The 22,314-nt window shown below is 40.6% G+C and overlaps 1 protein-coding gene across 1 annotated transcript in view; it reads left to right on the top strand.

Annotated features, from left to right (window-relative positions):
- The first annotated feature begins 8,086 nt into the window (after positions 1-8,086).
- GALNT15 (polypeptide N-acetylgalactosaminyltransferase 15) overlaps positions 8,087-22,314 on the top strand; it is a 64,276-nt gene continuing 50,048 nt past the window's right edge. Inside the window, exons 1-3 of the mRNA XM_061586172.1 lie at positions 8,087-9,145; positions 15,404-15,570; positions 16,244-16,448. Of these exons, the coding sequence (XP_061442156.1) occupies positions 8,595-9,145; positions 15,404-15,570; positions 16,244-16,448 (923 nt within the window). The 5' untranslated portion in view covers positions 8,087-8,594. The remainder of the gene's footprint in view (positions 9,146-15,403; positions 15,571-16,243; positions 16,449-22,314) is intronic.

The following is a 22,314-nucleotide window of genomic DNA, read 5'->3' as shown; positions in this document are numbered from 1 at the left end:
ATTACATTTATATCCCACCCTTCCTCCCAGGCTCGCAAACAAGTGAAAAGACACTAAACTGGCATAAGGTATCTGCTTAAAATGCTTGTTGAAAAATGGAGGTCTTCAGTAGGTGCCAAAAAGGCAACAGAGACAATATTGTTTTACATTTCTTTAAAACTATTTATTTATTTATTTATTGTATTTGTATGCCGCCCCATAGCCGAAGCTCTCTGGGCGGTTTACAGTAACGTTGTTCACTTCCTTGGGGGAAGATCACGCTATTGGGATATAAATGTTTTTTAAAAATAAAATAAAATAAATAACATTTTTTACATTGACCAGAGCCTCTGTAACTGACCATGCAATCTTTGGAAACAATTGAGGATAGCAACACTTCTCTCTGCTATTGAGTGGAACATTGTGCACAGTTACTCTTACCTTGCATAGCAAGAACAGAAATCACTACAACAGATGAGTAAATCCAGGCATATTGCAATGTGTGGGAGGGTGAGATTTTTGAAATACAACCCTGTAATAGTTTCAGAATTTCTAAATAAAGATTTTACAGCCCACATTATTTTGGAAATATGAAACCTTCTAGTTACATGTTCAAAGGTTTACATCAATACCTCTTTTCTAAAAATGTAACAAACTTTTTAGATAATAAAAATGAGCCTACAATATGGCAAATGTGTGCTAGCATTAAATTTATAAAGAGCCACTAATGGCAGTTTATAGAACCTATACTAAGGATGTGGGAGAAATTTAATTCAGTTTGCATTTAAAGGTGAACCTCCCTAATGTGCACTTTCCAAAACAGTACACAAACTGAAACAGAGCCATTCTTTGAAATTCACACTTCTCTGAATTTTACAATGTAGTTATCCAGCCAAATAATACAGACAAAACTGCATAGCCTAGGACAAAACATACAAAAACATGCAAGGAGTTGGACTTGATGGCCTTATAGGCCCCTTCCAACTCTACTATTCTATGATTCTATATATTAGTGTCAATAACATACACAAATGCATTATATTAGGGGAGACTGCTTTGCAAAAATGTTGCAATTAGACAAAATTGCATACAGAACTGTGTATGTTAGGGAAATACACACTAAATACATACTGGTCCCAGGCTATGGTCTGAAGGCATATAAAGCTAGCTTTGGTCAGTGCCTGGAAGGGAGACCTCCTGGGAACCATATGAAACCCGCCTTGGGTTTCAATCATGAAAAGAAAGGCAGGGTATAAATGTAATAAATAAATAAAATAAAATGCTGATGAATTTTCATGAGGACTTTTTTTTAATTGCAAACTGATGTGGAAATGTGGAGAAACAAATTTAGGACTTGAGAGAAACTGAAATTGATATATTTGCCCATCCCTAAGTAAGGGTGGGGATACACAGATCCATCTATTTGTGATCCATGTCACTTTTGCATGTGACCACTCATAAGTGTGTTCTGTCCCTGTTCTTCATTCATCTACATTTTTGTTGGGGAAAAACTGTACAAATAAATCACATTTACATATGTATTTTTGGACATGTCATCTCTAAAAATTCACATCTCTAAAAATATTTAATCTCAAAATTCACTTTTCTAAATGCATTTTGATACTTGATTGAGCCAAGAACTATGTCACATCATTCCGAAAAGTACAGAATCTGATGGATAGGTATGTTCCAATCTGCATATTTAGTTCCAACCTGCACATTAAGGAGGTGCAGTTCAGGTTAGTTCACAAAGACCAAATTCCTCAAGCATCCCTACTTAAAGTCATGTGGAGACATTCAGAGTTCCCTAACCCTACTTCTGCATATGCCTTATGGATCAGTTCATCTCCCAAGTATGCTACCTACAATTCATCATCCAGCCCATCAATCATCATCAACTATTCAAAAAATGCCAGAAGTCCTAAATGGCTGGTTGGAGCCACAATCCAGTAACTAGAGCCCTATTAAACCAGATATTGTGGAAGACTAAGAATTCTGAAATGGGATCTCCCTATCAGACATAAGCGTTGTTACTAAACTCAGCCTGTTTTAATTGGAAGCAAGCTTGTCCGTTTCTTTGCCCTGTCTTTGTGCCTTGAGATCTGTGGCTGGTGAGAAAAGTCTGCTGTGCACAGACTGGGCAGACAGATGATGACAAGCCACAGAAGCAGGAGCTTTCATACCCGAAGGGAGTCAATGAATGCCAGCTGGAATGGACAGGTGTCAGAACAAAGAGATAGCAAGACACACTCTGCAGGACCACAAATAAATTCAAGGCAGACAACTTGCTCCAGCAATTGCCAGAACAGAGATGAGCACAGGTCAGCAAAGTCGAATGTTGTTTGTTAAAGAGGGACTACTTAAATGTTGGCTTCTGGCATGCTGTCATTCTTGGAAGGCATCTCAGGATCCTAGGTGAGAAGAAATGTATGAATGTGGAGTACTAAGAAGTTAGTAGGGTGGTTCTGCAGGGGGTTCCAGCTGCCAGCTTCTAGTGAAGGAAAGATCTGTCAATTCTGGTTCTCTCCATTTCTCATTTTTCCAATCTTAAATTCAGTTCTCCAAATTTGTGCAGCAAGTTGTTGTTGCTTTTAAAGAAATCCTCATGAAAATTCTCCAGCATTATAGTGCGAATTTCTCCTAACAAACACATTTTTGTAGGCACATTTTTGACTAATGTACACAGCTTGGGTAGTCTGTGCTAGGGATGGGGGAGGATTTCAATCCAGTTTGCATTCAAGCCAAAATATATCAAATTTGCACTTTCTTGAACAATATGAGAACTGAAACACAGCCATTCTTTGACATTTGCACTTACTCCAATCTTGTGATGAAGTTCACCAACCAACCAATGTTTACAAAAGGCATATATAAGGGGAAAGTGTCCATAAAAATGAATATATAAGTGAAAATAATGTGTAAAAATGCATTAGGTAATGAGAAAGGGCTTGCAGTAAAATGTGTACATTAGTCAAGACTGCTTACAAAAATGTGTTTATTGGGAGAAAGTCACACTAAAATGCTGGAGAATTTTCATGAGGATTTTTAAAATAAAAATTTGTAAATTGCTGCAGAAATGTGGAGAACTGAGCTTAAGATTGGAAAAATGAGAAACTAAGGGAACCAAAATTGACAGATATTTCCATCCCTAGTCTGTGCCCAGTAAGGTGACTTAGTTCATAGTCAGCTTCTCTGTTGATTGGGCTGCAGGTTCAGCAGGGCTAGATGAGTTCTCTACTACCATTCTTCCAGGTCAGTAACTGGGTCTGTTCTCGAGATAAGATCTCATCCTCCTCTAAATCAATGTATATCCTAGTTTTAGAATAAAATCATAAGAAGGATACCAGGGAAATGGGGCAACACAACATATAAATACAAGTTTCTCTCAATTAATTCAATGACCCTTATCATAGATCTATTAATATAGGGCAGTAATTTGCCCTGTACAGTACAGGACTTCAGGGGACCACTGTTGCTAATTAAACATCTTTAAGTCTTACAAGATATGATATTACAGAGATTGATTGATGCAAGGATCAAAGAGTGGCTGTCAGATGAACAATCACTGCCAGTGCTTAAACTCCTCACTTCTCTCTTCCTAAACTCTTTGAAAAGCACATTCCTAGACACTTCCCTCCCCCTTTTTTTTTACAAAGGCTGCTATTTTTTCTTAACCACATTTTAACAGCTACAAGACTGCTATCTAGGGCAATTGTATTTAATTTTAAGAGGGCACCACCTCCTGTCATATCCCAGCTCTTGAACAGAATTGGGCCAATTTGGGTCAAATCAGGATTCAGCCAGAGTGTGTTGAGGGGGGATGGAAGGAACTGTCTGTTTCAATCCTCTCAGTTTCTCATTTTTCCACTGTTAAATTCAGTTCTCTACCTTTCTACAGTGATCTGTGAATTTTTTTAAAATCCTCATGAAAATTCTCCACCATTTTAGTGCAAATTTCTCCAAATAAACCCAATTTTGTAGGCAAAGGTACACCTTTTTACAAGCCATTTCTCATCATTTCATGCCTTTTTGCATGTTATTTTCACTCATGTATTCATTTTTATGCGCACTTTCCCTTAATATATGCATTTTTGTAAATGTTGTTTAGTTGGCAAACTGCATCCCAAAATTCTAATAAATGCAAATTTCAAAGCATGGCTGTGTTTTAGTTCTCATATTGTTTCAGAAACTGCAATTGATAAATTGCAGATTTGATAAATTCTGCTTGAAATGCGAACTGAATCGAAATTCTAATCCATCCCTGAGGCAACCTTGGATCACCGTGGGTTGAATCAGGTCCACCTGGAGCAATCTGGGGCTGTCAAAAGGGTGCTGGTCGGTGGCAAGGAGAGGGGAGAAGGAGACTCCCCCCCAACTGCATGTTTAATTAGAGCTTTAAGACCAGAAGTGTGTGGAATTCCTGTATGGGCACACTAACTGAGGAAGCAAAAAGAACATTAGTTTTAGAAGATCATTCACACACTCATTGGCAGGGCTGCTTCAAGGGTTGAGAGGCAAATTCCCCTCTGGTGGACCCCCTGGTTCATTTGGTAGTGGCAGCGGCAGCATGCCAAGGGTGGCTGGAAGCTGCCATTTTAATTTCCCACAATGCTCCAGAGTGCTGACCTAATGCATTTTCACTGAGGGAAATAAAAAATGTCAGCTCTCAGACTCAGCTACCTGACATCAGGGGTCCTGGGCAGCAGTCAGTTCTGGTGGGCCCTGTTGGGCTACTGGAGCCTTGACAGCTACTCTAAGAAGCTAGATGCTGACTCCAAACCTGTTCGTAGGGCACTAATGGGGAACCTGTGGCCTTCCAGATTTTGTTGGACTCCAACTCCCATGAGCCCAGCCAGCATGGCCAATGGTCAGGGATGATGAGAGCTGTAGTCCAACAACATCTGAAGGGCCATGGGTTCCCCATCCCTGCTATAGGGCCAGTGTTTTAAAAGCCTGTCTGTGGTATTATTTATTTATTTATGTAATTAATTTGTATCCTGCCCTTCCTCCCAGCAGGAGCCCAGGGTGGTAGCTTCCTCCCTGTTAAAGCTACCTGGCTGACTCTTAAAGTGCACCATATCACCTTTTGGCACACCACTACAAGCATATGAAAAGTGATATAAGCACTGATATGCCCCAAACTGAATCTTAGTGATAGCTGTGCATCACCGACTCATTTTGGCCTGGGATCTGCCATGCACAGGCACTCTTTGCAGCTACCAAACTGCCAGGTAGTGATGTGAATCAAAGCCTGTGATCAAAGGCTACCTCTTGGTACAAGAGCATGTTAACCCATCTAGGCTTCTCCTTTCCATTTTGTGTGTAAGCATAACACAGAAACCTACAGTGAAGAATATAAGCAATTGTAATGTAATCAAATCCACCTAATTACATCATTTTTAGGTGTTAACATAGTCTGCCTGTGTTATTAGGTGAAACATTGCTAAGGAAAATTCCAGTCAAGCATAATAAGGCTCTCCCTTTTCCATGAAAACTGCAAATGTCCTTTTAATCATACATTCAGTGCTAAAATCCTTGTGAATCATCAAGAGTCATCAAGAGTTCTGAACACTGAGCTCCAATAACCTCAAACGTTGTGTTCTGAGCAATTCTGTTCTAATTTATTATGAACACGCTACTAGAAAATGCCTTTGAAGCTCTGAAGCGCTAAATCATGCCAAGTACACAAAATAGCTGCAACAGCAAATAAATTACACTTTCAACGTTCCAAAACATTCGTCCCGGTGCCATGGGAAGAATGAGGAAATAATTACATTATAGAGCCACCCGAAACCCTTGGAAGACATATAATCAGCCACATGGTTTGTATAGATTTGTTTTCTTCTCATCTAAGCTCATAAAAACCAGTGTGTGCAGTCCCTTCATCTTAATGGAACTTGCACAAAGAAAGTTCTCCATAAGTTGCAGTCATTATTTGCAATAAATAAATAAATAAATAAAATCCCAGAATATATTTATATGAATATGTTTGTGAGAATGAGGAAATCTGGGGACATTCACCACACTTTTAAAGGTGATGGCATTTTACATTATTGATCCTGGAGAAGAGTGATTCTTTAATGTCACAAAATAATATACCAGAGCAAAAACAAGAACAAAGATATGTTGGCCCTTATTTGATTAGAGGTGTTTTTTTATTATTAAATGCAAATATATATCCACAGGTGAACTAAAAAAATCCAAATTTTACATATAAAGGGTGGTATCCAATGACAGAGCAGATCATTGAAAGTCATGCACATGACTAACTTAGGCCCATTCATGTCATTTGGTCTACTGTCAGTATAACTTAGCTGGATACAACATTTAGATGATAACATTCTGTATTATGATTGATATCCAACTGAAATCAATGGGTCTACTTTGACTATTTTGGATATATTATTCTCTGTGTTAGATATGCACAGTCCCTGCTGTCATTTCTGCTCTTAGGGAGCTTCCTTCCTAGTAACCTGTATAAAAAGGAGCCTCAGGATAGTACATAAACCCTCTGCAGCTGCTTTGCCTTTCAATGGCTTTGTCCTAAACATGCAAACATAGATTCAGAATACAGTAAGCTGGAGTCAGACCACATTTAGGCTGCAGTCCTATACTTGCTTACTTAGAGATGGGGGAGAAATGTGATTCAGCGCTCATTGAAAGGCAAAGCTACCTAATTTGCTCTTTTTGAAACAATGTGCACACTGACAGACAGACATCCTTCAACATTTGCATTTGTCTGAAATTTTCAGTGCAGTTCTCCAGCCAAGCAATGCATACAAAAATGTATATACTAGGGTAAACGATGCATATAAATGTATATATCAGTGAAAATAACATACCAAAAAGGCATTACATTAGAAAAATGGCATTGCAAAAATGTGTATATTAGGCAGAATGGCATACAAAAATGGGTATATTAGGAGAAATATGCACTAAAAGGCTGATGAAATTTCACGAGCACTTAAAAAAATCACCAACTGATGTGAAAATCTGGAGAACTGAATTTAAGACTGGAGAAATGAGAGAAATTGAAATTGGCATATTCACCCATCTCTGTGCTTATGGGGAATAAATCCCATTGAATGCAATTGGACTTGCCTCTGAGGAGATGTTTATTGGATTGCACTGTTGATCTCTGTGACATAAATATTCCAGTGGTAGCTGGGTTTGACTATTAGTATTATTAGCAACAACAGCATTGCCACTATCATAAACTCCCTCCTCTAGCAGCCCCTTTCAGGCCCAAATAATATTACCTGAGTGGAGAGGTCACAGTTTGAGAAGCAACATTAATTTTTTGTCATAGTTTGTGGAATGGAGATTTGCAATAGCATTTTTATGATTTTTCAATCCCATTATGCACATTATTTAATTAATGGAATTTATATCCTGCCTTCCTCCCAAAGGGAGCCCAGGATGGCAAACAAATGATAAAGCACCAAAAACATCTTTAAAAACAAATATTTACTCTGCAAGCAGAATCAATTGCTCTTGTGCAACTTTCTTCAATAAGCAGAGTGGTACAGCAATTAGATTGGGGCAGGGGGAGTCCTTGGTTTAAATTTCCATGCAGCTTGTAAACTCATTGAGTGATATAGTCAGTCACTAGCTCTCAGTCTAACCTACCTTGGAGGGGTGTTGTGTGAGGATAAAGGGAGGGAGAACTATGGTTGCTGCACTGGCCTTCTTTGGGGGGAGGGCAGGATAGGAATGCAATACCAAACAAATCCAGAATAAATTCTTCCAACAGCCTTTTTTGCTTTCATGATTGTTTGATGCATTAAAAACATTCCTAACTTCTGGAACAAGACATACTTTTTACAACAGACACTCTCTTGTTTAGGAAGGAAATTGTCAATGAGCATAATGAGTTATGCATCCTGATTTGTTTTCAGCTTCAAGATCCCTCCCCCCATTCTATTGCTTGCAAGGTTCTGGTTTGATAGGGGAAGAACCGTGAGGGCATTAGGACCGAGAAAAAGACACATACATGCACACACACACTGCTCTATTATGTCTGGCAAAGTGTACGCACTTATGTGTGAAACAGAGTCAGAGGCTGAGTAGTTTGCATCAATTGATCTTACTGAACTTGAAGCGTCAGACAAGAAAAAGGTCAGCTCTGCTTTCAACAGAAAGTATTCTTTACTGTATCTCTGACAACGTTTGGAATTTATTTTTGCTGCTGCAGGCAGTATGGTGGGGGGAAACCATCAAGACATTTGGAGTTGTTTTTTCCCGTCTTTCAGAATTAAAAGGACAACCGCTTCAGCTATAAGATACTTTTAATGGACTTGTTGGCCAACTAAACTCACACACACACAAACAAACAAATTTGGAATGTTGTACAATAATAAAATAGCATTCTTTTGCTAAGTGGATTCATTTCATTTTTTTTTATCTCCTTCACAAGTAAGTATAGCAGTTTTAAGAACTGGGATTTTGTGCTCTCTGGATTCAAGGAAAGGAACAAAGCATCGGTGGCAGTATTCAAACATGATGAATCCCCCTTAGCTCATCCTCTTTGACAACAAAACCAGACTGGGGCACAACCACAAGGCAAATGGACTGGCTTTTAACATGAAAATCTGTGTTATTTTGATACTGAAACTATGTTCCCAAGGAAAAGATGCAGGTACGGGCCACGAAAACAGCAGTTTCTCTTCCTGATGCTGGTACTGGCCTTTGTACTGTTGACAGTAACCATGCTGAATCCATCAGCCAAAGACCTGAACAAGGAATGGATATCCGAGCCAGCAAAGTCTGTCCCTGAAGAAGGGAACCAGCTGGATTTTGGTGAAACTCAAGAGATCTTAGATGCTCAGGAGGACAACCAACAGCATTTGTCCATGGAGGAGCTGTTGCCTTTCATCTCCCTAAGAGAAGATGAGCTCTTGGTGGCTGTCGAGTCACCCACAGCCAAGAGAAACCATAGCAAAGCTAGGAAAGAATACCGGATGATCGGGCAGCAAAACAGAAGGCAAGAGGAGGGCAAGCAGGTCCCAGCATCCAAGTTCCTGCTGAAGCCCTTTCCTTGGCAGGATGGAGAGAAGACTGAGGCAAGTGAGATGACAATAGGTGGCCTGGAAACGTATGGGTTTAATGAAGCACTCAGCCAACAGATCTCTCTGCACAGGGAGCTGCCTGAGGTACGGCATCCTTTGTAAGTAAAACTTCCTAATTCACACTGATCTTTGCAGACCTTGAGAAACAAACTTCTTTCCTGCTTTCTGAAAAGTGTCCTCTAGCTCCCTTTTATGTCCATATGAGACGTCTTCCTATCCCCAAAGCAGTAGGATCTCTTTCACAATATGCATCCTACAGAGCAGGGCCCTGAATCTTTCTTTCTTTCTTTCTTTCTTTCTTTCTTTCTTTCTTTCTTTCTTTCTTTCTTTCTTTCTTTCTTTCTACTGGAAGTTGAGGCACCAAGTGTCATGCAGAATGAACAATGCACAAGATTGAAAGGAATATTATATACTTATATTTATCACATCATCCATAAGAGACAAATATTTCATTAAGAGACACTATGAATATGTAACTCACGGATGCATTGTAAGGTAGTTCCATATGGAGAGGGTCTTATTTATTACATTAAAAAAAAAATCCTTACGTAACACTGAGGTGGTTTGGCAAATCATATAGCTTCTGATATGATAAGTTGGGTGTCCCCATTCAAACACAAAGGAGTGAGCAACCCAGTTGGGGAAAGCTAAGAATTTCGCTATAGCTGCTCTGTCCACTTTATTTAGCACTCGAAGCAATAGTACTCTTAAACCAGGTGGAGAACAAGTGTGGAGTTTTGCCGCTTAATACGATGTGTGGTGGCCTCTACTGGCAAAAGTGGAAATAACACAAGATTTAAAGCAAAACACTTTTTTAAGCAGGTGCATAGTATTTTAGAAGCTCTTTCATCTGTCTGATCATAACCTAGCACCTATAGATGTGAGTGACCAAGGCATCTACTCATGATATCTTCATCATAAATAAGACAAAATGAGTTCACTCTAGTACTAACTTACACCGTGCAGGAAGTGCACTGATGATCAGTTGCTTATTGTGTATCCAAACAAGTGCTGTGACAGCAGTGCATGTGGTGTATTATTTATTTATTTCCAGAATTTATATATCTACATATATTTATAGAGGCTATATATGTAGTCTCTAAAGCAGTGTACAGTAAGGTTAAAAAGAGACAGTAAAGATAAATTCAAAGGGAAACTGTAAAAGCAAATAAAGAAGGGACATACGATCAAATCCCAGGTTTTATTCTGGTCTCTCCAAAGAGGGCAGGGAAACTCTTCCATTTGAAACCCTGGGGAGCTGCTGTCAGCAGACAGTCCTGATTTAGATGGAACAGTAGTAAGGCCCCCACTTGTGCTATACATTTATTAAAGCAGTATCATGTCACTTTAAAACAATCATGGCTTCCCCCAGAGCATCTTGGGAATGGTAATTTGTGAAAGGTGCTGAGAGTTGCTAGGAGACTCTATTCCTGTCAGAGAGCTACAATTCCCAGAGTTCCCTGGAAAGAGGGATTGATTGTTAAACACTGAGAATTACAGCTCTGTGAGAGGAATAGGGGTCTCCTAATAACTCTCAGCACCATTAACAAACTACAATTCCCAGGATTCTTTGGGGGAAGCCATGACTGTTTCAAGTAGTATGATACTGCTTTGAATGTATAGTGCAGTTGGGGCATTACTACTGTTTCATCTAACTCAAGATGTGAGTTACGTGCGATACAAAATCTTTGCCCTTGGGATTACCTGACTACTATTTGCATGCTCAGGAGAAAAGCCACAATGATTGGATAGGAATGACTTCTTCTCCATATCTGTTGCTGCTGTTTTAACTCTTGGCATTCATCTGGTAAATTCTGGAGGCAAATATTTGCATACTTGGTAATACACACATGCAAAAGTTCTAAAAGTTTTTAAAGGCCTTACAGATCCATGCAGGACTGGCCCAAGACATTTTGCTATCTGAGGAAAAGGGCAAGATGGCACCTCTCCTGTTCCAGGAACCAATCAGACTAGCAGTTGACACTTAAACACTAATTATGGGCAGAGTCCTCCATTGCACCTGAGGGCAGCTGGCTAGCTTTGGGGGCTGCAAGACAGGCTGTGTGGTGCTCATAGTTCTGTTCACTCTCCAGTCCTCAGCTTCTGACATCTGAGGCAGCTACCTTACTTTGCCTAATGGTAGGGCCAGTCCAAGATCCATGACTCATGCTCATCCTAGCAGTTCAGTTGCAGGGTGATGCAAGGCACTACTTATCCTCAGTGCTATTTAACATCTATATGAAGCCACTGGGAACAGACATCAGGAAATGTGGGTCACAGTGTCATCAGTATTAGTTTAGGCCTTTGGAGTCCAGTTGACAGTTTGAAAGGTGGAAAACCCACAGATACTGGAGACTGAAATGTCCCCCTATTCACATGTAGCATAATGTGGTGCTGTTTATGAAGTGGAAGGATTATGGGAATTGGGTGTATAGATGCATGAATGTACATGCGATTCTCTGAGTGTACACATTGATTAAGATCCAAAGAGCTATTTTAGGTATCCACCAAAGCCTGACCATGCCTAAAGATATTTTGGCTCCCCCCCCCGTAGTTAAAGATTGCACTATATCCCAAATGGTTTTTGAATATCCCTTAGGTTTAAAAGTTGCTTGATAGGTGGCACAGAGGCCTGTTTGTGAAACATGTCCAAAATCTCCTTGGCTGTGTGGATCTACATGTCTGGTTCTTTGGCCAGCTTTATGGGTGATATCCAATTAAGTCATACCCAGAGTAAACCCATTGAAATCAATGAACCTAAGTAAGCTTAAGTGCATTGATTTCAATGAGTCTGCTCTGAGTATGATTAACATTGGCTGTCGCCCAATATATTCCACATTTGGTATTGTGTGACATGATCTGCATGATAATATATAGTGGAAACACAGACAATCATTTTAGTCTGAAAATAGCGTATTACCTTAGTCCTGCTTTCTTGTGTATTTTCTGATGCATATAAAAAGTATTTTCAATTATAAGTGAATAGGCACAAAAATTAGGATTGTATGAGTAATTGTAAATATGTCATGTTTCATCTTTTAAAAAGTATTCCACTTATCCAAAATAATAGCTTGTGTTACATTTTTTCCTGGTGTATAAGTGCATCATCACATATCCAGTCTTTTATTATATACTTAATTCCCCCCAGGAATCCTTGGTTTATAAGCAATACAGTTACTTAATACAGTATTATGCAAACAGTAGTAGGATTACATACATTATATATAAACCTTACTAAATTCTGTAATGCCATAATTAAGGATTAATTAATATTAATAATTAATAATTAATAGTGAAACCATCAGAAAATATGCAAGTCAGGAAAACAAACAGATAAACTAGCATATTTCTTAGACCAATTCATGTAAGAATATGCAGACTTTCAAGTTACACAGAGTACAAGTTATAAAGAGTATAAAAAGAGTTAATGACTATATGTGACACAGGCTACTTATCCCATGTTGCCAGGAGAGTATTAACTATTGCAGAGATGGCGGACACGAGGCTGGTGGTGGAGATTTTGCTTTATACAAAGATGTGAGATGGAGCCTTGAAGACTTTCCTTAGCTACAGAGAGATGGGCAAGAACCAGGAAGGGGAAAGGTTGAAACACTAGATACTCCAATCTCATGAGAGCCAAAACCGAGCGAGACTAGAAAAATAAGGAGAGCAGAGAGAAGTAAGCAAGTTGAGAGGCTAATATTTACCTGTCCTGTAATATGAAGAAAATGGTTTGGAGAGGCAAAAACAAGAGGAGTTTTACTGAGAGATGATCTGCTATGGGTGAGCTATAGTCTATGTCAAAGAGTATAGCACAATTCTCTTGGGTTGTCAGAAGAGATCAGGGTAATAATCCCCTTACTTGAAGGAAACAATAATCAATCATCTCCAAAAACTATAGGATTCCCTCATGTACCACAACCATCAAAAGGTCAGGTACTTCACCACCACCCCTTGAGTTTCTCCCTTTTCCATTTTAATTTGGGTTCTATTGTTGGATTGTCTTAGACTGGTTTAAAAAACTGGGGGGAAAGTCCTTAGAGACATGGGATAGTCTGCAGAGGAGTCCTAACCAATCCTATTCAACAGCAAATTTGGGATATAGAATTGCAAACTCATTTAAGTGTGGCTCCAATATATCCTGGTTTCAGGGGCAATGAGTGGACGTATATGCCCCCAAATGACTTGGCAAACTTGACTATCCCTAAATTCAGAAAAGTGTTTATATTAGCTAGATTCGATGTCTTGCCTCTGCACTCCTGGAGGAAGGATTCAGGAGGGTTCTTTATCAAAAGTGATTATGCCCTTGTGAGTGGGGGGCAGGGAGTGGAACCAGTTGGACGTGTTTTATTATACTGTTCCTTTTATTGTGATATCCAGTTCATCTTTATTACCCTGATTTTACAGAAAATCCCTGGCAGATCTGACAATCATCTTTTGTGAGATCAGAATTCCAAGATTACAGCTCATTTTTGCACCATTGCAATCACCTGCAACAGATTGTTGATAAAATAATATTGATATTTTATTAGGATTTGTATACAGAGTCTGAGTGTTCCATACTATGTACATACTACACTATGTATTGTGTTTTGTTTTGCTCTCGTTTTTGTATTTTATATGTGCTGACTGAAATAAATAAATCTAATCCTGAAGACGATAACAAACATGGTTCAACATCAGAGTCTGAGTGAATGGGAAGAGAGGAAGGAAGGAAGGGATCTTTCTAAAGTAAAAGAAAAAGCTGAGCTCCCACAGTGATCTGCAAGTTTGGAGCTTTTGGAAAAGAACAGCAGGGAACCATATTAGTTGTGGAAGACTGAACCTGTGGAGCAGTCTCCTGGACAGAAGACTGAACAATTTGGGAAGTGACATGCATTCAATTCTATGGAAACTTTATTAGTGACTCTCAATGTGAATATTAAAAAGGACTTTCACAGAGATCCAAACTACCCAGGAATAAAATTACAAAACATAAGACACAGGTAATGAGTTCTCAGAGGTCATCCTGAGTCACATAAGATCATTTTCCCATCACAGAGCTAAAGCAAAGTTACAGGGGTGTCTCCGCCCATCAAATCTTATTTTTAATAAAGTGATCTTGTCAATGAAAGAAGATAATGGAAGACAAGTGTTTGCTTTAATCAAGACAAGATATACTTGTTGGCCAGCATCCATTTACTCACAAGGGGTGAATAATGGCCAAATTATAGGTATCTTTCCATTGTATGCGGCATTTGGTTCTGAGAATTTAATTATGCAGATCCATCCAATTTCTGCTTGGTTGGCACATCTTGGGATCAGCACTGGCTGTAACAAAGTCTCTCTTCCTCCCTGATTACCCGCTGTTCTGGGGCATATACAGAGTTACAGCTGAACTGAACTACTTGGTAATGGAGTGTCATGAAAGGGCAGCAAACTGTTAGTAATTTAATTTATTATGGTTGCATTTTTTATTTCCAGGGAGAGGGACAGGAGCTAAAGGTAAGAGAGCCAGGTAGGAGCCTGATCCCATGTAATTTGAACCCTGTAATGATGTAGGGTTGTGCTTAACAGTAAATTTAAAATAGTGTTGCATGCCACCCCAATCTCCCAGCGGTGAGAGATTTCCAGGGGTCCCTGCACTTGCCCAGGGTTTTGTTCCTTGGAAAGAAGGTCAGCAGAGTCTGTGGTGTCCTTATGAAATATGGTTTATTTACGCACATTCCAACCTGAGCTTAAGATGGAGGGGTTCAAACCATTAGCAGTCCAATAGATCTTGCTTTTCCATCAGGCTTACAGGAGGCACCCTAAAGCCATGGTGCCGGGAGCCAGCCTCTCTGTGTGTCTCCAGTTTCCAGCCTTTCCCTCAGACCCAACTATTGTTGTTGTTGTTGTTAAATTTATTTATACTCCACCTTTTGACCAAAGGCCCTCATGGAGGCTTACAAAGAGAAATAAACACAAGTATAAAAATACATCAATAAAAGCAATACAATTTACAAAACTTAAACTAAATAACAAATAACATTATTAAGAAAAACAAATGTCCAAGAAAAATTTTGAACAAGTGAATTTAACAAGACAAGCCTCTCTTTTGCCCCCCCCCGGGGGGGGGTCTTTCCTGAAGAGTTTCAATATCAATAGGGTCTCCCTGGCCCATTTACAGTTAATGGGCACTTGGCAGACCCATTTGTCCACCTGGCCACTCTACTTGATTAACAAAAGAGACTCATCTGACCAGCGGAGCTGGTTTCTCACCTTCAAGTGCAGGGTTCCAAATCAGAAGCTGGGAGTCATAGGAATCATCTATCTCGTTTCCCAAAACCATAACAATAGTAATAATTTTCAGTGTGTACATTGTGTTCTTTACACAGGTGCCTGCAGCAAGAAGCGAGCCCCAGTTTACTTACAGCAAGTGTCATCATCTGCTTCCATGATGAAGCCTGGTCTACTCTCTTGAGAACAGTACATAGCATCTTGGATACAGCTCCGAAGGACTTTCTCAAAGAAATTATCCTTGTGGATGACCTGAGTGAGCAAGGTAGCTTCTTTTTTGCTCCCATAGCTAGCCTGCTCCTAACAGATGTCTACAAAACACAGCATTAACAAGGACTCCTTGAATAAACAAAAGAATTGTGTGCTGTGCTCAGCCCTGCAAAATTCATATTGGCTTCCTTTACTTATTTCATTTTAGTACAGCACTCTCAGTGAACCCCCCTCCCCCGAAGAGGCTGGCCATACAAAATGAGAACTCTGTTTGGATGCATCTGAGCTGCTTGGATATTCTGTGCCTTGCTAGGGTCATGGGCCCCCTACTATTCTTGGCACCCTGGCAGCTGCCCAATCTTCCCACTCTCTGGAGCCAGAGCATTTTACTTCAACAACTGTTCAATGAAGGCAATTCAAACAGTTGTATTTCATACAGTGGTTTGTCACTGATAGTGATGTACATGCATGTGTGAATTAGCCCCACAATCAAGGAAATGATATGGATATATTGATAGAAAAAAAGACAGGTAGGTAGCTAGACATAGACATTAAATAAAACTCTTCTGTGCTTTGTTTTCTTTACTTTCTTATTTACCACTGTAGATTTCTGGGACAAACATACAAACTAGCTCCACTATCGTTTGCATCAGTTTCTGAGACAAGTTTTTAGACAGACATCGTCAGACTCTAAACTAACATTCAAATCATTGATATTTTAATGGCAGGATATTTGAAGTCATCCCTGAGTGAATACATCTCTAAGCTGGCAGGTGTGAAATTGATTAGGAGCAACAAAAGACTGGGAGTCATCCAAGGCCGCATGCTTGGTGCTGCGCGAGCCACGGGGGACGTTGTGATCTTCATGGACTCCCACTGTGAGTGTCACAGAGGCTGGCTAGAACCTCTCTTGGACAGACTAGCGAGCAACAGGTACATAACTATTTATTTCATCCTATTGTGTTGGTTCATTATTACAGGACAATGGCTCTAGCCTAAAGCACTGCAGTGGCTGAATAACTGATACTGGTCATGAAGCTCACATTTTCATAAATTCTTGATTAGTACTCAGATCAATATTGACTGTGGTTGACCTTATGTCTATGGGCGGAACTAGGCTTCTTGGTGAATATGTGTTCCCAAACCAACTTTGGTGAGATAACAGGAATGCAGAAACCTGGGATGTGAACATAGGGATATAAGAAAAGCCCTGCTAGATCAGGCCAAAGCCCCATCGAGTCCAGCATCCTGTTCTCACAGTGGCCAACCAGATGCAGCACTCCCCCCACTTGCACTTCCCAACAATTGGTATTCAGAGGTATACTGCCTCCATGATCCATGGAACAGGACGAGGGTGAGGAGGACACATAGATTTGCTTAAACCCTTCTGTGCCTGCTGGTTCTCTCTTGCAAATGCCTCTCTGGCTGTTTTCTCTTTAGCTGGGTTTCCTTCCAATGGCAAAACTCAGTTGAGAGAAAAAATACCAGTGATTCTCCCCTGGTTAAGTGTCCTTAGCTCCACATTAGCCTTACAAGAGAAACCCTAGAGTTAGTAAACCCATGTTTCCTTTATAACTTTGCACTGGGGCTTCTATCAATGCCTTAGATTCCATTCTCTTCCCTAACAATCATTCCCTCTATTTCTGATATTCAGGCCTGAGTGGTGTTGCTTATGGAGCCAAAACAGTACCACCCATTCTCAAGAGACAAAGATCCGCAAACTAGGGTGAGCCCTGAGGTTTGAATAAGTACAAAAAATCTTAAGGAGGAAAAAAACCTAAAAGAGGAAATCCCCATAATAGCCCTATGAAGGCCCAGTGTATTTTAATTGGCCATGACATGCTGGCTGACTGTTGTGGGGACAAACAGAAAACCAGCTAGAAGAAAAAATGGAATGGAATATGAAGGTGGAGGGCATGGCTGGCTGGCTGGCTGGAGCACTGCACAGGAGTGCTTCATGCTACAACATTTTGTGGAAATGTTCACTCATTTGAAATGTTCACTCATTTCAAATTATGGTGCCTGAAGATGAGAGGCACTTGAATACTTTTGGTGTTCAGAGGACTGATAAAATTGTAAAGGCCACGGGGGTACTTCTTAACAAGCCCCAAATAACCCCATATTACCTCCATTCATAATTCCACATTGTACCATGCACATAATAGAATGGGAAATAAAATCATATATAAAATTAATTAGCATCATCAATGATACTAGAAGATATCAAGTCTGCAATGGCATTAATGCAAAACATAAATACAGCAGGAACTTCGATTTTTGGTTCATTAGCATTTTGGGGAAAACAAAATTGCAGACTTGTTACATCATCATACTTTATATCTCATATTTCTGAGGCTTGTGAAACATTTCGGCTTCTCCCTTCGGTTTCGGCTTCTCCCTTCTGAGGAAGTGGACAAGGTGCTTTCATCTGTGAAGCCAACCACTTGTCTTATTGATCCTTGCCCTTCGTGGCTCCTTGTGAGCTGCAGAGAGAAATTGGGCGAGGGGATCAAAGCGGTGGTAAACGCATCCTTGAAAGAGGGTGTGATGCCATCAGCCTTCAAGGAGGCAATTGTAAAGCCCATCTTAAAGAAGCCCTCCTTGGATCCCCAAGTATTCGATAACTTCCGCCCAATTTCGAATCTGCCATTTCTGGGCAAGGTCATTGAGCGAGTGGTGGCCAACCAGTTGTCAGCACACTTGGATGAAACGGATTATTTGGATCCATACCAATCGGGTTTCAGGACTGGTCACGGAACTGAAACAGCCTTGGTCGCTCTGGTAGATGATTTGAGGAGGGCATTAGATAGGGGAGAATCCACCTTTCTTGTCCTCCTCGATCTCTCAGCGGCTTTTGATACTGTCGACCACAGTATCCTTCTGCTTCGCCTGGAGGGATTGGGAATTGGAGGCACTGTATTACAGTGGTTCCATTCCTTTCTCTCCGATAGGTACCAACAGGTAGCGTTGGGGGAGGAGGTATCAGACCCTTGGCCTCTCAATTGTGGTGTGCCACAGGGCTCTATCCTCTCTCCCATGCTGTTTAACATCTATATGAAGCCGCTGGGGGCAATCATCAGGAGATTTGGGCTGCAGTGTCATCAATATGCGGATGACACTCAGCTCTATCTCTCATTTAAATCTTCACCAGAGTTGGCTGTGGAGACCTTGTCCAAGTGCCTGGAATCCGTGAGTGGATGGATGGGAAGGAACAAGCTGAAGTTGACCCTGATAAGACCAAGGTACTACTTGTGGGGGACAAGAGAAGGTTGGGCGACATTGACCTGAAGTTCAACGGGGTGAGTCTACCCCTAAAGGACCAGGTCCGCAGCCTTGGGGTTGTGCTTGATTCCAGGCTGTCCATGGAGGCTCAGATTTCGGCAGTGAGCCGGGCAGCCTGGTACCAACTACACCTCATACGAAGGCTGCAACCCTACCTTCCTGTTCACCAGCTCCCACTAGTGGTACACGCCCTGGTCACCTCTCGTTTGGACTACTGTAATGCGCTCTACGTGGGGATACCCTTGAAAACGGTCCAGAAATTACAACTGATACAAAATGCGGCGGCTCGACTACTTACGAATAGTCGCCGCCGAGATCACATCACACCAGTGTTGTTCGACCTACACTGGCTACCAGTTGTTTTCCGAGCCCAATTCAAGGTGTTGGTATTGACCTTTAAATCCCTACACGGTTCCGGCCCAGTTTATCTCACGGAGCGCCTTCAACGCCAGCAATTATGCCGCCCGACAAGATCGGCCACACAGGGCCTTCTCTCAATCCCGCCAACAAAAACAGCCAGATTGGCGGGTACAAGAGAGAGGGCATTCTCAGTGGCGGCCCCCACTCTTTGGAACTCCCTCCCACAAGATCTCCGGCACGCCTCTTCTTTAAATGTGTTTTGGAAAGCCTTAAAGACCTGGCTCTTTCAGCAGGCCTTCGGGGTATCTGGGGAGGGTTAATTGTTATAACTGAAATGCCTCCTTCCCAGTTTTAATATTGTTGCTGCAGATGTGTTGTTTTTATATTGTATTACTGTATTTTATCAATTGTATTTTAACAATTTTGTAAGTCGCCTAGAGTGGCCATTAGCCAGATAGGCGACGAAGAAATTAAATTTATTATTATTATTATTATTATTATTTGTAAGTAAGCTTCAGAATTTCTGAAAGAAGGCATTGATTCACACATGAGTTACTGCTGAAGCAGAAAAGACAAAATTGTTATACACAATTTGTTCACGCTGCCAATTCCTTACAGTGCTCCAACAGACAGTTCAGGATGTACAGATGAACTACCTACTTTGCCTGATCTGTTTTTAAGTCTTTTTTGGTCCAGCTTGGAAGGTGACACATCTACCAGCTGAGTGTCAGACTGGTGAAGAGCTGAATTGCTCCCTCTCTTTCCCTTTGCCCAAGCCTGATGCTCAGCTTGATGATACAGGAGCCTCTCCGAGGAGGATTAGGCTCAAGAAGGATGGAAGACATCCTGTTGACACCCACTACATTTCTGAGTATGATGCTTAGCTGGGAAGCCTTTATGCGTCCTAGTTTATGTGTTGAGCTTGGGAGGTTAACAAAGAGTCACATAAGCTGACCTTTTCAGTCTGCCTCCTACTGCTTGCTAGGTTTGGAAGTGCACAAGTCTCCCAGCTGCCTCTTATCTTTAGAGAGGCTGAAGGGTGCCTAGCCATTTCCCACTAACCTTCCTGGAATGATGAAAACCTCCTAGTGGAGTGTTAAGGCCAGGTTGTATTTCCAGTCTGATAAACCAAGGATGGGGAAGCTGTGGCCCTCCCGATGTTCCTGGACTACAACTCCTGTCATGCCTAACCATTGGCCATGCTGGCTGGGACTGACAGTAGCTATAGTCCAGCAATATCTGGAGGGCTATTGCTTCTCCAACCCTGTGGTATGGAAACAGAAAGTACTAGATATCTAAATACAGCTACTATAATCATTCCTGAAAATCCATGCTCTATCCAATGGTGACCAGCCTGGCACCCACGGGAACCATAGCACAAGTAAAGGCTCTCAGATTCCTTTTTTTTAAAAAAAGAAGTCTCTAGCCCTCCTAGAAAGACAGTTATGAAGTCAAAATTGCAGATCCCTTCTAAGTGATTTCTGTGAAATGAGCCAACCTGGCTGCTCCCATCTGTCAATGCTTTTGGCCAATGAGTAAACTCAGAGCTGTGATTGTTAAATGAATTGTTTGGATACCAGGCAATAGGAATCCCTGGAGTCCTAAGGAGCTGCTGTTTCTACCTTCCTTGTATTCCATTTTTCCTGCTTCTGTCTTATTTTTAGTAGTCCCTGGATTCTTTCTTGTTTGCCTTTCTTTTTTCTTAGCAACCAAGATGGAACTTTCCTGTGGTGGGTTTGTCTGAGATCAAGTACTCCCTAGAAGTTATTTTCTGCAAATACTAATACACAATAAGTGTAAGTGGATGTTAAGGAACTCCTTCACCAAATGGCAAACGGAAAATATGAAAACTTTGCAAATAGGCTTAGGCATGTCTCCTGCTGCACAGGACTTAAAGACAGGCAATCATTAAGAATTCACTTTATGAATTCATTTTATGAGTAAGAATATTCATAAAATATCTTTTGGCATCTGTTGAGGTTCAGGACCTCTCCTTGCTTGTTTTTTTCTTTTCTTTGGCAATTTTTACTGCTGCCCTTCCATTGTTTGTGTTTTTATTTTCACATGGTTGACATTTCTTTGGAATATGTCTCCATGTGAAAATATTCTGCGAAACTCCAGCTTCATGTGCTTCTCCAGGATGTGGTCAGTCTGTCTGCAATGTGAGCTGCCTCTGGATTTGGCAATCTACAACCCAAAGCCATCTAATTTCTGTGTGAAAAGATCTGCTTTGCAAAACTATTTGATGACAACAGCTATGTTTTCTCATAGCATGTTCCTTGTCCCTTCCAGGCTGTTATATAAATCAACAACAATGGTTTTTAAAGTCTATTTATGCTTAAAAATAGATGGATTAATTAACTTCAATATTTATTTAAAATATCTAAGAATAGTACACACTTTCATGTTTATGTAATAACATGGGAAGTCATTTCATCGGCAATTATTATTGGTCTGCTCCCTCCTCCCTCCCAAAAAACAAGAAGTAAAGGTTCTTTTTTTAAAAAAAAAACCCACAACACTTGACCTTCCATTACTTTCATATATTCCAGGAGTGGAGAACCCTGTGGCCCTCCAGATGTTCCTGGACTACAACTCCCATCATCCCCGACCATTTCCCATCCCGACATCTTTGAAAGCAAACATTTGAAATGATTCCAGATGATCTAGACTCCCCCCTCAGTTGCCTGGAACAAGCGTTGCCAATGGCATTTTGAGATGTGCATTTTTAGGGGTGGCTGTGGATCTCACACTGCCTGATTCCACAGAGTAACATTAGCCATTATTTGCCAGTACTGTATGATCCATTTCAAACAGCTGAGGATCTGTTGATTGTCTGCCAGTTTTAAAACTAAAAATGAAAGGAATGACAGAAGCACCTTCCAACTTTATTATTATTACTTTGTAGTAAATTCACTCTGAAAAGATTATATTCTACCATGAATATGACAAAAACAGATACTTTCCAAAGAAGCACTTTAGTACAAACTCACAGAAAGGTAAAGCTTTGTAACACAGCTACTTTGAATATCATCCGCTGCCTTCCCCCCCCCTCTCTCTCTCACACACACACACGAACACACCTCTCTTTGGTTTTTGCTTTTAAAAATCCATAACAATTTGCACGCAGACTGAAGTTTCAATCTTAAGTGGTGTA

Source organism: Rhineura floridana, chromosome 10 (assembly GCF_030035675.1).
Source record: "Rhineura floridana isolate rRhiFlo1 chromosome 10, rRhiFlo1.hap2, whole genome shotgun sequence".
Lineage (NCBI taxonomy): Eukaryota > Metazoa > Chordata > Lepidosauria > Squamata > Rhineuridae > Rhineura > Rhineura floridana.
This window is presented reverse-complemented; position numbering and strand designations above follow the sequence as displayed.